Source organism: Phascolarctos cinereus, unplaced genomic scaffold, assembly GCF_003287225.1.
Source record: "Phascolarctos cinereus isolate Bilbo 61053 unplaced genomic scaffold, phaCin_HiC Scaffold_4;HRSCAF=312, whole genome shotgun sequence".
Classification (NCBI taxonomy): domain Eukaryota; kingdom Metazoa; phylum Chordata; class Mammalia; order Diprotodontia; family Phascolarctidae; genus Phascolarctos; species Phascolarctos cinereus.
In genome coordinates this window covers 321396108-321411148 of record NW_027555847.1, presented here as the reverse complement: position 1 = coordinate 321411148, position 15041 = coordinate 321396108, and the positions used below count along the sequence as shown (strand labels likewise).

At 37.4% G+C, this 15041-nt stretch overlaps 1 protein-coding gene across 1 annotated transcript in view; it reads left to right on the top strand.

The window, feature by feature from the left end:
• Positions 1–15041, top strand: part of DMGDH (dimethylglycine dehydrogenase) — a 103974-nt gene that overhangs the window by 10998 nt on the left and 77935 nt on the right. The window contains exons 4-5 of the mRNA XM_020998451.2: positions 8659–8823; positions 14652–14856. Coding sequence (XP_020854110.1) covers positions 8659–8823; positions 14652–14856 — 370 coding nt within the window. The remainder of the gene's footprint in view (positions 1–8658; positions 8824–14651; positions 14857–15041) is intronic.

Sequence of the window (15041 nt, the reverse complement as noted above, 5' to 3'; positions counted from 1 at the left end):
TTCGCCTCTTTCTGTATCCCCCAAATTTAGCACAATGTCTGGCACTTAATTCATGTTTAATAAATGCTAGCTGATTGATCTCATCATTCTAGAGCAATTTTCTTTAAAGATCTTTCTAGTTACAACAAGACTATTAGGTGACTAAGTATAATAATACTTCGTTTTATGTTTTCCATTTTTGTGAAAGCTTATACTTGGCAGAAGCACAATTTCTTTGGGCTACGATTCTGCAAGTCCAAGGCACCTTTTTGTGGCTGTTTGATAGATGTAGTGTCCAGCCCAAAGTGGCACTGACATATCTCAGAGAGGTGGAAGTGTGGCCAGGACATAAAAGGTGGAGGTTTGGATCCAGACAAACTATCATTCTCTGATGCCGTATACTCCGCACTCACTAGCATTTTCTGACATTAACCCAAGTAGACTTTTCTTCATCCCCAGCTCTGTCCTTGATGTTTTAAATTCTATTTCATAACTTTCTGGTTATCCTTTTGCACTAGTTACCGCTGTGAATTCTTGGTTCTCAATCTTGGAGTAGTGATTTGTTTGCTCCTCTTTTCTTTTTTCTCCAATTAGTAACTTGTATTCATGTCTTTTAAAAGAATCATAAGCATCATAATAATCATTGCCTAATATACCCCCATCCAGCTTTAAATCAAACAAAATTATAAACAAAAAAAACCTGACAAGGAGATGGCATTTGACAGTATATTTATCATTCTATATCCATCTTGATACCAAAAGGGTATGTTTCCTTTTCTTTTCTTTGGGAACAATCTTGGTCATTTCAATTTATCTCAAGTTGACTGCATTTTGGTGCTGTTTTAATTTACGTTTTTGTAGCTATTATATGTTATCATCTTGTTTCTACTTACTTTAATCTGCATCAAGTTATATGTCTTCCCCTGTTTCTTAGAATTCTTCATATTTGTCATTTCTTACAATCTTATTATATTCCGTTACATTCATATACTCCAATCTGTTCAGCTTTTCCCCAAAGGGCACTCGTGGTTTTTTTTTCCCCCACTTTTTTTTTTGCTATTGCAAAGAGTCCTACTATGAAATACACGTGTGTGTGTGTGTGTGTGTGTGTGTGTGTGTGTGTGTGGTCTTTCTCTTTTCTCATTCTTGTTGACCTCCTTAACATATTCCTTTCCTCCTGTTAATTATGCCTAATTGTGAGCTTCACTTGCCCTCTCCATTATTTCTGTGGAGGATGGAGAGGACCTTTAAGACAAATAGGAAATGGTCAAAGATTTGTAAGAAATTAGAAAGAAACTATGAAGACTCCAGCCCTGGGTCTCAGGTCTTGCTTATCTTGGTCAAACTCTAGAGAATCCAGATCTTCCTCAAAATAGATCCAGACACCTTTCTTTGCATCTGGGCCCCAGACTATCACTTTTATTACTTCTGAATTCCACCTGATCCCTAATTCCTAGCTAACAGCATAGAGCCTTCTATGTCATTCCTGAATTGCACATTGTCTTTTCCCATTGGAAATAAACCCTATAAAATCCACTTTTGTGGTTTGTAGTATGGAGATAGGGATAATAATGGGAAAGGGGTAGTAATATCAAACTAGTAATTAAGCATCACATCCAATTGAATCAATCAATAAATATTTATTAAGTATCTACTATGTGCCAGGCAATGGCAGCTAGATGGCTCAGTGAATAGAGTGCTTGGCCTAGGGTCAGGAAGACTTCAGTTCAAGTCAGGTCACACTTACTACCTGCGTGACCCTGAGCAGGTCACTTAACCTCTGTTTGTCTTAATTCACTGGAGAAGGAAATGACAAACCACTCCGTATCTTTGCCAAGAAAACCCTATGGACAGCATTGGCTTGTTATGGTCACAAACAGTCTGACAAGACTGAAAACAACAACAACAACAACAATGGATTAGGTAGTGTGCTAAGCTCCGGGGATAATTAAAAAGAGACAAAAGACAGTCCTTGTCCTCATTGAGCTCACAACCTAATGGGAGAGACAAGCAAACGAATATATACAAGATAAATAGGTCATAATTAATAAAGAGAAGTCACTAAAGTTAAGAGAGATTGGAAAGGCTTCCTGTAGAAGGTAGAATTTTAGCTAGAATTTAGGTTGGATTTGGATTCAGGTTTTCCTGACTCCAGGCCTAGTACTCTACACTGAGACACCTAGCAATGTATTGGTGTATAATCTATACCAGAAGTTTCCAAACTTATTTGGCCTACTGCCCCCTTTTAAAAAAGGTTGCTCAGTGCCCCCTAGAAATCTACTTTCTTTAACCCCTTAATGGTTTTTTGAAATTTGTGTCATTCCAAAAATATATACAGCATATTTTTTTAAAAGATGACACATCTTAAATTTAATAATTTATTGTAAATTTGTGAGTTTTTCCTGTATTGAAATTTTGATGATGAAACGTTACATCATATAGCCATATAGTATCACGTTGTAAATAAGTCATTACACTACACACTCATATTCCTGCTGATGCATCCTGGACTTCCTGACAATACGCTCTAGGCTGTGCTGCCAACACTTGCTTGTTAAGACCTGTCAGTGGACTTGACCACTGATTGGTTATAACTTGCATTTTGTGTATTTATTTGGAAAATCACTATGACTCAACTCTGTTACACAACAGATGAAACGTGTATGAACTGTTTTTCAAAAATTTCTTATCCTTTCTTTTTTCCTTATGCTTACAATGCCCCCTCATTTTTATTCAATGCCTCCCAATTGTACCTGAGGCTACTACCTTCCTCCTGGATCATTCCAGCACCCTTCAGGGGGTGATACTGACCACTTTGGGAACCTCTGAATTATCAACCATTTGCCCAAGGTTCTGGGCTCTTACAAACTGAGTCCAATCATGGAGATTCATCCCAAAGGATCAGTTTTTCCTTTTGGCTCATTGCCAATACCTGGGGTTCCAAGAAAATCTGATGATATGTTCAGGGTACTTTTCATTTCTGTGTTTCCCCAAGTGTAGGTAAAAGGAATACCAAACTTCTTGCATTCAAGGTATAGTACAAATATTAGGTATGAGACCTAATTTCATTTCACCCCACAGAAAATGCATGAGACATAGATTCACTGGAGTCCATAAACAAATGCAGAAGTATGTCAAGCACTCAAAGAATCCATCAGCTCCACTCTCCTTTCCCTGCCCCGCATCCACCACCATCACCAAGAAGGGAACTGATCTTGGAGTTACTATCAGGGCAACCCTTTGTTATTTTCACTTTCCCTACAAAGTTCTAGGCAGTCCCATCAGGCCTCATTTTTCCACCCTATAGTTTGGACTTTGCTGGAAGGTAAACATACACTGGGGGCTGCTGCACAAGCAATCCCCTTCCCATTAGACAGATCTTCACTTCCTAAGGAACTTCCCAACCCTGCTCTTCAAATATGATATTGCTCAGGATTATACGTTTTGATACTTTTCCCTCTTTGGGGAGCTCATTGCATCAGGAAATTCCCTGCTCTCTCCAGAAAGTCCATTCTCTGGACTTTCAAATCAAGTACACTCAAACTTGGGGTTACCCATGAGGTAAGCCCCCAAAGCTATTGCAGCTTAAGAGATCTCTCTTCTTTGACTAGAAGGCTAGATTCTGTGATCATTCTGACTAGAGGACTCAATATTCCCCCTTCTCTATACAGGAAGCTAGAATTCAGGAATATTGTCAATTAAATATCCTCTTAGGGCACATGCAAATACATATCTACCTTCACCATATATTTCTGCTGTAAGTGGGACTGAAGGAGGGTGGGGAGTGGGGGCAGGGAACTATGCATGGGAACAGATTCTGCCCTCTCTCTCTCCAATTCGGTTCTGTTCTGTTGTCCTGTAGTTTGTTTTATGAAGGTGAAAAGGGAGAGAGAGCTTGTCTGTCACTTGCTTTAATAGAACACAGAGAGGGACAATTCCTTTGATAAAAGTTCGTACTTCCGAATTGCATCCAGCCAATTATCAGGAGTCCTCCATGTACTTTCTGTAAGGCACAAATGCACACACACACCTTCCATGGGGAGATGAAGAAAACGACCTAGTGGACTTCAAGGTCATGTGACAATCAAATTGACATATTAATAACTTTCCTCAAATCCCTTAAGCTCTCTAATCCTACAAAGAAAAAGTGCCAGATGTAGAGAAAACATCTGAATCTTTATAAAAAAGAATAAAATCTATATGATTCAACACTGGGCAATTTTAATTCTTAAAGCATTCACTGAGCAATCCTCCTGAATCAGCCTCCATCTTCCTGAAACATGAACTCAAGCTGTCTCATGGTTTTCTACCTGGGACCCAGCAAAACCTCTCCCCTTGCTGCAGAGACTCTGTCGTATTCACTTCTGTGCATCTACCTAGTAAGAAGAAGTAGACACTAACTTTGCCCATCTAAATAAGAAGAAAAGGGGGAACTAAAAACGTGCTGCCTTTTGCCTGGATCTGGCCCTAGGTTAAGGAATCTCAAGGTCATAGAGCTTCTGTGGTCTGAAAAACTCTACTTTCTTCACCCTAGAAAGAGCTACAGATACAGATTCAGCCCAGTTATGAGAAAGAAAGGAGGAGACTGAAAGGAAGAACTGAAACAGGGGCCAATACCTATGGCTCTGCCAAGCCTAAAGGAAAGGGGACTTAAATCCAACTGGGATCAGTCTTTCCCTGCCTCCACCCTACCCCTGGATTACTCCGACCAGAAAATCCCATATGTTCCAATGCTTGAGGAGCCTGAGACAGCCTTGCAGCTTACCCTTAGGGATGTACCCATCAAGAAAGACTTACAGAAGCCAGAACATGAGTGATGGGGGAATTTTTTTAAGGGTTGAAACACTAAAGATTTCTGGAGAAAACTTCTCATTTAAAGCCCAGAGCAAAACCAAACAAATCAACAGTGAGAAGTCAAAAGCCTGAAAAATGTATAATAAATTATCAAAGAGAATACAAAGCTATCTCTTGATGAATTACAAAGCAAAGGAAAATTGATGAATTACAGATGTTACTGTATGTTACAGATGTTACAGATTACTGATAAAATACAGAAGTTTGTAGGTTCCCAAGAGTACATGGAAAAACAAAAAGGAACTCTAGAATGATTCAAAGGAAGCGAAATCCATAGAAGAAGGAATTAGGAATGAATATAGGTCAGAATTTAGAGCTCTTGATACAGACTCTTAAAACTCAACAGATGAGAAAAATTGAATCCACAATGGATAATATCTCTAAAGAAGTGGAGAGAATAGGGGGCAGCTAGGTGGTGCAGTGGATAGTGCACCTGCCCTGGATTCAAGAGGACCTGAATTCAAATCCGGCCTCAGACACATAACACTTACTAGCTGTGTGATCCTGGGCAAGTCAATTAGCCCCATTGCCTAGCCAAAAAAAAAAAAAAAGAAGTGGAGAGAATAACAAATTTGAAATTCAAGAATATTGAAGTGGACAGAAATTATCTGGCATAAGAGAAGCAAAGGGCAACAATTTTAAAAGAACTTGCAAATTCTATACAAGCAAAAACCATTGACCTCAAAAACAAGAAGCACAGAGATGTATTAATGATTACAGGTCTCCCAGAAGAACATGATACATCCAAAAACCTGAATACCACAATGCAGGGACAAATTCAAGAAAACTGATCACAACTTTCGAATACAGACAACTAATTGAGGAAATCCACAGATTACCTCTAGGAAAGAAATAAATAATGACACTACAACATCTAGGATAGACAGTGGCCAAATTTAACAATTTAAATTAAAAAAACAACAAATTTTAACAGTGACAGGAAAAATACCTACAAATATAAACTAAAGGGAATTTAATGAGATTTTTCTACAGCTAGAAAAAAAAATCACTTTGTATTTCCTGAAAGAAAAGGAACTTAAGCTGTAACCCAAAATGATATACTGCAGATCTGAGTCTAATCATTAGTTAAAAAAAGATGGATGCTTAATAAAAGAGTCATTGGAGGTACCCCTATAAAAAAAACCCAAACAACAAACTAGACATGAGCAGAATATTTGACTTATGAAGAAACACAAAGTTAAATAAGTATAAGTAACCAAGAAAGAAAAAGTAATGAAATCAATTATCCTGTTTACAATTTTTGTTTGTATATATATATATATATATATATATATATATATATATATATATATATATATTTTTTTTTTTTTTTTTTAAAGAGAGAGAAAGAGAAAGACTGACCTACAGGACACAAAATAAAACAAATCATGAGGCGGTGACCTTTATATGTTTCCAAACAAAGGCAGATGATGAATTTTTGTAGATTCATTAGAGTATGTGATCTTCTTCTCTATACTTCTCCCCCTTTAATTTCATTAAGCTGATTGGGGAAATCATCACATTAATCACAAATTTCCTTGATCACTACCTTCTCCCATACACCAATAGTTATTATCATCACCACCACCACCATCATCATCATCATCACTGGAAGTTACCAAGAATCAGAATTTTCCAACATGACTTATACGTGTACATGTGAACTACAGCTTGTGAAGACAATATCAACTCCTACTGTGGGGACTGCTTCTCTCCCTATTTTGAGAGTATGGAAGTCCCTGTTTTCATTGTCAGAGCCATGTCAGGAGGAGGAAATCCTTACTCACCTTCAAAGCTACAGTAAGAAGGGATAGATTTCTGTTGCTTTGAATTGGAGTTCAGATCACTTTTTCCCATATTTCTAATGGTGGATAAAGTCCCAGGCAAGCTCACAATTAACAAATAATGTAGCTGAAATAATATCTAACTATTATTTGTGTGCAGTGGATAAAGTGCTGGGCCTGGAGTCAGGAAGACTCATCTTCCTGAGTTCAAATTCAGCCATAGACACTTACTAGCTATGTGGCCCTGGGCAAGTCACTTAACTCTGGTTGGCTCAATTTCCTCATCTGTAAAATAAACTGGAGAAGGAAATGGCAAACCACTCCAGCATCTTTGTCAAGAAAACCCTAAATGGGTCATGAAGAGTCAGACACAACTGAAATGAGTGAATGACAGTTATTAGTGCCATTATTTTTAATGGTAAAATGTGTTCTTGAGTGCCAAACAACTGGCTTTCAGATGAAAATTTGGAACCTTAAATGCTTGTAGATCTTGTGAAGATAATACTACTGACACCCTAAGTAGGCTTTGTAGGTGAGACACTTAGAATTATTTCAGAGTAGTAGTGTCAGGATTTTTGCGAGTCAGTCTACATCCTCTTGGCCCTCTTGCCCAGGCTCCTTCAACTCCTGAACACGGTAATCCAAGGTAATTAGGATTATGGGAGCAGTCTGTGGCTATAAAGCTGAAATGGTTTTTCAAGTCTTGGTGTGGAAACTCCTTCCACTGATGCAGACAGCCAACTAAATAATATCTTAAAGGTCTTTGAAAGTTGCCTGAGGCAGCAAAAAGAAAGTGAGTTACATATGGTCTCATAACTAATATGTGTCCAAGACAGACTTGCAGCCAGATCTTTCTGACCACAGCTTCCAGATTCTATCTGCTCACTCCTCAACCGCCTCTGGTGTTCTGTTTTTTTTTTTTAACCTGGACCTGTGAATTCATTGCTCTAGAGAGTTTCCTGTCAGGAAACTCCCTCAATCAAGGCAGATAGGCACTTTCTCCATGACTCAGAGTCTGATAAAGTTGCCTTGGGCCCTGAGAAGTCACGTAGCAAGTATGTGTTGGAGGTGGAACTTGATTTAGTTCTTTCTGACTCTCTCTATCATGCTGCATGTGTAACTGTTCTAAAATTAACTGGATTAGTGACCCCTTTTGCGGTTTTCTTGGCAAAGATACTTGAATGTTTGCCATTTCCTTAGTTCATTTTACAGATGATGAAATTGAGGCAAAAGGGGTTAAGTGACTTGAACAGAGTCACATAGTAAGTGTCAGAGGTCAGATTTGAACTCAGGTCTTCCTGACTTCGGACAGCTAGGTGGCACAATGAATACAGCACTAGGCTTGGAATCAGGAAGATTCATCCTGATGAGTACAAATCTGGCCTCAGACACTAGCTGTGTGACCCTGGGCAAGTCACTTAACCCTGTTTTCCTCAGTTTCCTCATCTGTAAAATGAACTGGAGAAGGAAATGGCAAACCACTCCAGTACCCTTGCCAAGAAAACCCCAAATGGGAGCGTAAAGAGTTGGTATGACTGAAAATGACTAAACAACAACTTCCTGACTTCCGGCACAGCATTCTATCCACTGTGCCACCTAGCTGTCCCTGTCTTTCAGACTTACACTAATAACACATCACGATCCCAGCTGCCACATACTTTCCTCAATTCCATGCTCTTTCACATGATTTTCTCCTAATCGCTTATGCATACTCATGTCTCTTATCAATTTATACAAATATGGTAGTGCATATGTTTTTATTCTGCCACTGTTGTTGTTCAGTCATTTCAGTTGTGTCCGACTCTTTGCCACCCCATTTGGGGCTTTCTTAGCAAAAATACTGGAATGGCTTGCCATTTTCTTCTCCATTATTCTGGCATATCTTTTTGTTAAAATATTAACCAATATTATGATACTTCATTTTTCAGCAAATCTTTCCTCACACACTCACATTTTTCAAAAAGCTAGAGGAGAAAACACATAGGTTTTTTTTTTCCTAGTGATGATTTGTAATACTCTTTTCCTGCGGTTATTCTAACAGGTGGTGGGCTTCCATCAGCCTGGAAGCATCAGAATTGCAACGACTCCTACAAGGGTGGATGAGTTTAAATATCAAATGACTCGAACCCGCTGGCATGCCACAGAACAGTATCTTATTGAGCCTGAAAAAGTACAAGAGATGTTTCCCTTACTGAACATGGAAAAGGTATTCTTTCTTAAGTCAGCCCTCAAATACTTACTGAATTGAATCACATTTGAAGTTTCTACATAGGTAGAAATACATCAATTTAGGGCACTGTGCTCATTTTAAAGATTAAAACTTAGTGAATAGATGTAAGTCTTTGAGAGATTGTTAAGCTGAGCATTATATCTGCTGAATGCAATAAAGAATTGGCTTTCTTTTCTATGCCATTTGAAGATACATTTTCAACACTTTTCTATAATTGCACTAAAGGGAGGAAAAGTAGGTCTAAGGTCCTTCACAGTTAAACTTTCTTTGAGAATTGTAGAAGGGAAAAAAAAAACCCTGACTAGTTAGCGTAAGGATCTTATTAGAGTGAATCTTATTCTCATCAGAATTGGCTTAAGGAGGAAATAACATACATACTCAATTGGGTATGGAAATCTATCTTAACCTACAGGAAAATGGGGGGGAAGAGGATAAGAGAATGGGGGATGATAGAAGGGAGTGCAGATTTGGGGAGGGGGTAATCAGAAGCAAACACTTCTGAGGAGTGACAGGGTTAAAAGAGAGAACAGAATAAATGGGGGGTGGGATAGGATGAAGGGAAATATAGTTAATTTTTCACAACATGACTACTGTGGAAGTGTTTTGTATGACTACACATGTATAACATGTATCGAGTTGCTTGCCTCCTCAATGAGGGTGGGTGGGGAGGAAGGGAGAAAATGTGGAACCCAAAGTTTTAAAAACAAATATTAAAAATTGTTTTCACATGCAACTGGAAAATAAGATATACAGGCAATGGGGAATAGAAATCTATTCTGCCCTACAGGAAAATAGAAGGGAAAGAGCATAAGAGAAATGGGGGTGATAGAAGGGAGGGCAGATTGGGGAAGAGGTATTCAGAATGCATGCCATCTTGGGGTTGGGGAGTGGTAGAATGGGGAGAAAGTTTGGAACTCAAAATTGTGTGGAAGTGAATGTTGAAAACTAAAAATAAATAAATTAATAAATGTTTAATAAAAAAATAGTAAAATTTTTTTTAAATTAAAAAAAAACCCCTAACTAGATAGTGTGAGGATCATGTATGTAGTATGCATTTACATAATATCAACATATAGTATCTATAGTAATTAATTTATAGTTTTATATATTGTATATAATGTTGATATATAGTATTTATAGTTTATCAAATAAAAGAGGAGCAGAATAAGAAACTTATTCTAATTACCCACAAATACTCAAATATGATTCAAACTATTTCTAAACTTCCTTGAGAGACCTTGTATCAAACTTGCAAAGAGATATATACTATAGTGTTTAGATAAAAAAAAATTACTGACAGAGGATTAGGTTGAACAAGAGATACTGTGCCTTTTCTGTATAATATATTCCCTACCCCCATGCTCCTCCTGCCCCTTAATGAAGAAATCCCTACAGTTCTGTCCTTGGACCATCTGTTTTTCTTTCTCTCTCTCTTCTCTTTGGCAATATCATTCATTCCCATACTTTCAACTATCACCACTGTGGAGATGGTTCTAAACCTGTAACTCAAACCCAGAACCCCTTCCCAAGCTCCAGACCTTCATTTTCAGCCCATTACCTATGGGCATCTCCACATAATTGTCTACCTGGTACCTTAAACTCAACATGTCAATGAATTAACCAATCAAAAAACATGTATCAAGCGCCTTCTTTGTGCTGGATGCTATGTCTATGCTCCAGTCTAGAGGCACAAAGCAAAGCAAAAACCAGTCTCGTCTCTGACATAGCTTACTTTTTTAGGAGGGAGACAACACGTAAATAATATATATAGAAAAGATACAGCAGAGATGGCAGGCAATCTTAGAAAGGAAGGCTCTTGCACCTGATGGAGGGTGAAATGGTACTGGGAAGGGGCCTCCTGCAGAAGGTACCATTTGAATTGAGTCTTGAGAAAAGCCAAGGATTCTAAGAGGCAGAGTTGTCAAATTGAATTTGTTACCTCCTTCTCTCCCACCCCCCGCCCCCTCTGCCCCAGCCCCTAGTCTATCCTGTGGACATGGCGAGCACTAAATAACATCAAAAAGATGGAAATAACTAAATGCTGATTTGGGACTTATTCTTTAATCAGCTATCTGTGTAAAGTCAGATTACCAACTTGATAGAGCGAAGATAAAAATTAATATAAAAATAAAAGAAAGAATGAAAGTGGGAAAAAGTGTAGTTTATCACTAAAACAATCTTATCCTGACCTATTTGTGAAATTGCTAAGCATGAAAGATCAGATATGGCTGGAAGAACAAAGTTTACAAAGAAAGTTAACCTGTATAAATCAATTGGCATAACACAGAGACCCAAAAATGCCTCAAAAATTCTTTAGTCAGTAAAAGCTTATTGACTTATTTGCCAAAAAGAGATATGTGGCAACCAAGGAAAACAATGCTTTAGAGTTTAGACTGTAAACTAATTTGTAAAATCTTTTGGAAAGGGATGATGGAAGGTTTGAGCAGCATTGCTTCATAATACAAAGAGAAGCAACGGAAGGCAAAATCAATGTAAAAAAAGCTTAGAAAGAGACCCAGGGAAGCAAATCTGTCCTTAGGACATTTAAGGATGAGAATCAAAGAAAAAACAAACAAAGAAAATAGAAAAAGTCTGCCAAAACAAAAAAAAATTATTTAGTATTTTATTTTCCCCCAGTTACATGTAAAAACAATTTTTAACATTCATTTATAAAACTTTGAGTTCCAGATTCTCTCCTTTCCTCTGCCCTCTCCCACTGAGAAGGCAAGCAATTTGATATAGGTTATATGTGTGTAGTCATGCAAAACAATTCCATAATAGTCATGTTGTGAAAGAAAACGTAGAGAAAAAAAAAACCCTTGAGAAAAATGAAGAAAGTAAAAAAAAAAGTATGCTTCAATCTGTATTCAGACACCATCAGTTCTTTGTCTGGAGATATGTAGTGTTTTTCATCATAAATCCTTTGGAGTTGTCTTGTATCATTGTATTGCTGAGAATAGCTAAATCAATAATAATAATAATAATAAAAATAATAATAGCTGTGAATACAGCTGATCATCCTACAATATTGCTGCTATTTTGTACACAATAAGGTTCACTTTGCATCAGCTCATATATGTCTTTCCAGGTTTCTCTGAGATCATCCTGCTCATCATTTCCTATAGTGTAATAGTATTCCATCACAATCACATATCCAGCCATTCCCCAATTGATGGGCATATTGGATTACATTGGATCATTGTAATTTTGGTCTTGGGATCAAGATTGAGGGAGACTCACCAGAGTCCTAGAGTCATTACTGTGGAAAGTGGAGGGGCAGGTATCTGCCTGCAGGACATTCAGATTCTGCTCTGAATTCCCTAGATGACTGTGGTTTTACTTTTGTCTCTGAGCTGAATCCCTTTGGTTTCTCTTAGCTTCCACTCTCTTCTATGCCTCTGGCTTCATGACCTCCATGTGAAGCAACCCCTGGTTACGCATAAATATCAGCAAAGCACAAAGCATGGAGGTATATAGGCTCACTTAAGGTATTTGCTACTGTTGTGGAAGAAATCCATCATGAAATTACATATGTAAGAGGAATTTCTTGTGGATTTTGAGGTCCTCAAGATGCAACCTATTTATGGATGACATTGTCTTGGTTTCATTAAGCCCTAGAATATTATAGACTCCTGGAAGAGAACCTAACTTTTCATTACTAAAGGAAAAACCCAATGGATTGAAGAATGTCTATATGAAATGAGATTAGATGGACAATCTACAGAGCTTGTCCTTATGTGTATGTATGCATGTATGTGTAGACAGATGTGGATATAGCATATATGTATATTTATTAAATCTCTGTTTTAAATATTAGTAAACTTTGTTCTTACACAAACATACACACACACACATATATATGTGTATATATGGAGAGAGAGAGAGAGAGAGAGAGAGAGAGAGAGAGAGAGAGAGAGAGAGAGAGAGAAAGAGAGAGAACACTATGTAGTGAATGTCCTGAGTTGATTATCCCATCTCTCACTGAGGAGTCAGGTTCCCATAGCATGAGAACTGCATCCTAGGGGTAGCTTTGAGGTATTGAGGGTTATTTTGCTTTAATGCTATAGCTCATAAGTCCCCACTTGTGTACTTCTTGCCATGATTATTGTTTGATATTAATTAGCTCTTAGAAAAGAGATATTTTCCAATGGAATATAGTAAGAACAATTGGTACAAAACATATACTCCAGATGTCTGTGGTATGCTCTCCCACAAGTACACACGGAGTCCACAGAGTGCTATACTGGTATCTTCTCCATGTTAGGAATAAGTAAGGAAGTAATCAACAAATTGAGTGGACCCTTTGAGGCAGCTAGGTGACACAACTAGGAAAACCTGAGTTCAAATTTAGCCTCAGCACTAGCTATATGACCTTCTGTTTGTCTCAGTTTCATCAACTGTAAAAGGGGCCTCATAATAGTGCCTGCCTTTCAGGGTTGTTGTGAAGATCACATAAAATAATATTTGTAAAGGGCTTAGCATAGTGCTTGGCACATAGTAGACATTATATAAATGCTTATTCCCTCCCTCCGGAGCCTCTCTTTGTGGGGAACTTATGATAGGACATGGACAAAAGTTGGAAGAAGATGGTCAAACATGGATGAGTTGCCATATATGTATATAGTAAGAAGGAACATTCTTAGCACAGCATGTGGTACATTGTAAACAATAAATGCTTATTGACTGACTGACTGCCTGGAAAGCAATCAATTGACTTCAAATTGATGAAACTCCAAGTTCATTTGATTATCTGAGTACTTTTGTTCAAACTCAGAGTGATTCCCTAGGAATTATATGTACGTATGGATAGATGGATGTATATTTGTATATTTGTATGTGTATACATGCATATTTATCATTAAGTTATTTAAATACACTATGTGTTCTATTCCTCAGTAGGTACTGTGAATACATATGCAGCATATTCAACAGTCAATGGGCAGAACACCAAATCAAATAGATAAGTAAACAATCCATTGCAAATGGAAGCCTTCTCAAATGTAAACAGGACATTTGGAAGTATTTAATAATATGAATCCCTATTTAAATCAAGAGTGCTTTGCATGTAGAAGACTCAATAAATATTTGTTGAATGAATTCAAAATATAATTTAGTTCTCAGTACTCCTTTAGCTTTGAAGTAATGTTTTGTCAAAGTGTACATTTTTCTGTACCTTACTAGCTTTCCAGTTTATGAAAATCATTAAACAGCTAGATAAAGATTATTATTTACTAAGAAAATAAAAACCATGAGAAAGCCTTTCGAAAGGCCTCTTTGCTGAAATTTTTATTTACATGTTGCATATGCCTCAATTACATAAGAGAAAAGCACCCTGGGAATAATCTATACCAGACTCATGATGAAAAATTCTATCCACCTTCAGAGAAAGAAGTGATGGAGTCTGAATGCAGACTGAAGCATGCTATTTGTCACTTTCTGTACTTTTTTTGTAGTTTTTTTCCCCCCTAGGTCTGTGTCTTCTTTCACAGTATGGCTAATATGATGATATGTTTTGCATAATTGAATATGTATAACCTATATCAAATTGCTTACTGCCTCAGGGAGGGGGGAAGGAGGGAGAGAGAAAATTTGGAACTCAAATTAAAAAAAAAATCAATGTTAAAAATTACCTTTACATGTGATTAGGGAAAAAATAAAATATTATTAAAAAAAAATTTAAAAGTCTAGACCAAACTAAATGATGCGTTGGGTTTCAAAAATCTGATTTTATTCATATGTGGAGATAAAATATCCCTAGTAGAAAAACTCTACATTTGGTTGAATTCATCTTGTAATCCATTTAGGTTTTAGCTGGACTTTATAATCCTGGAGATGGTCACATAGATCCTTATTCTCTCACTATGGCACTGGCTGCTGGGGCCTGGAAATATGGTGCTCTACTAAAATTTCCTGCTCCAGTAACTAATCTAAAACCCAGATCAGATGGAGCATGGGATGTTGAAACCTCACAGGGATCTATCCGTGCTAATCGAATTGTGAATGCCACAGGTAAGCATCATTCAATATTGGTATACATTTTGAAACCACTACTTTAAAGTACGTAGTTTTAAAACTGATTTAACATTGAATTCGGTTCAATTCATTTTGATAGGCAATTAATAAGCACTTAGTATGTGCAAGGCACTGTGCTGAGTTGTGAGACTGCAAAGACAAATATAGAATAGTTCCTCTCC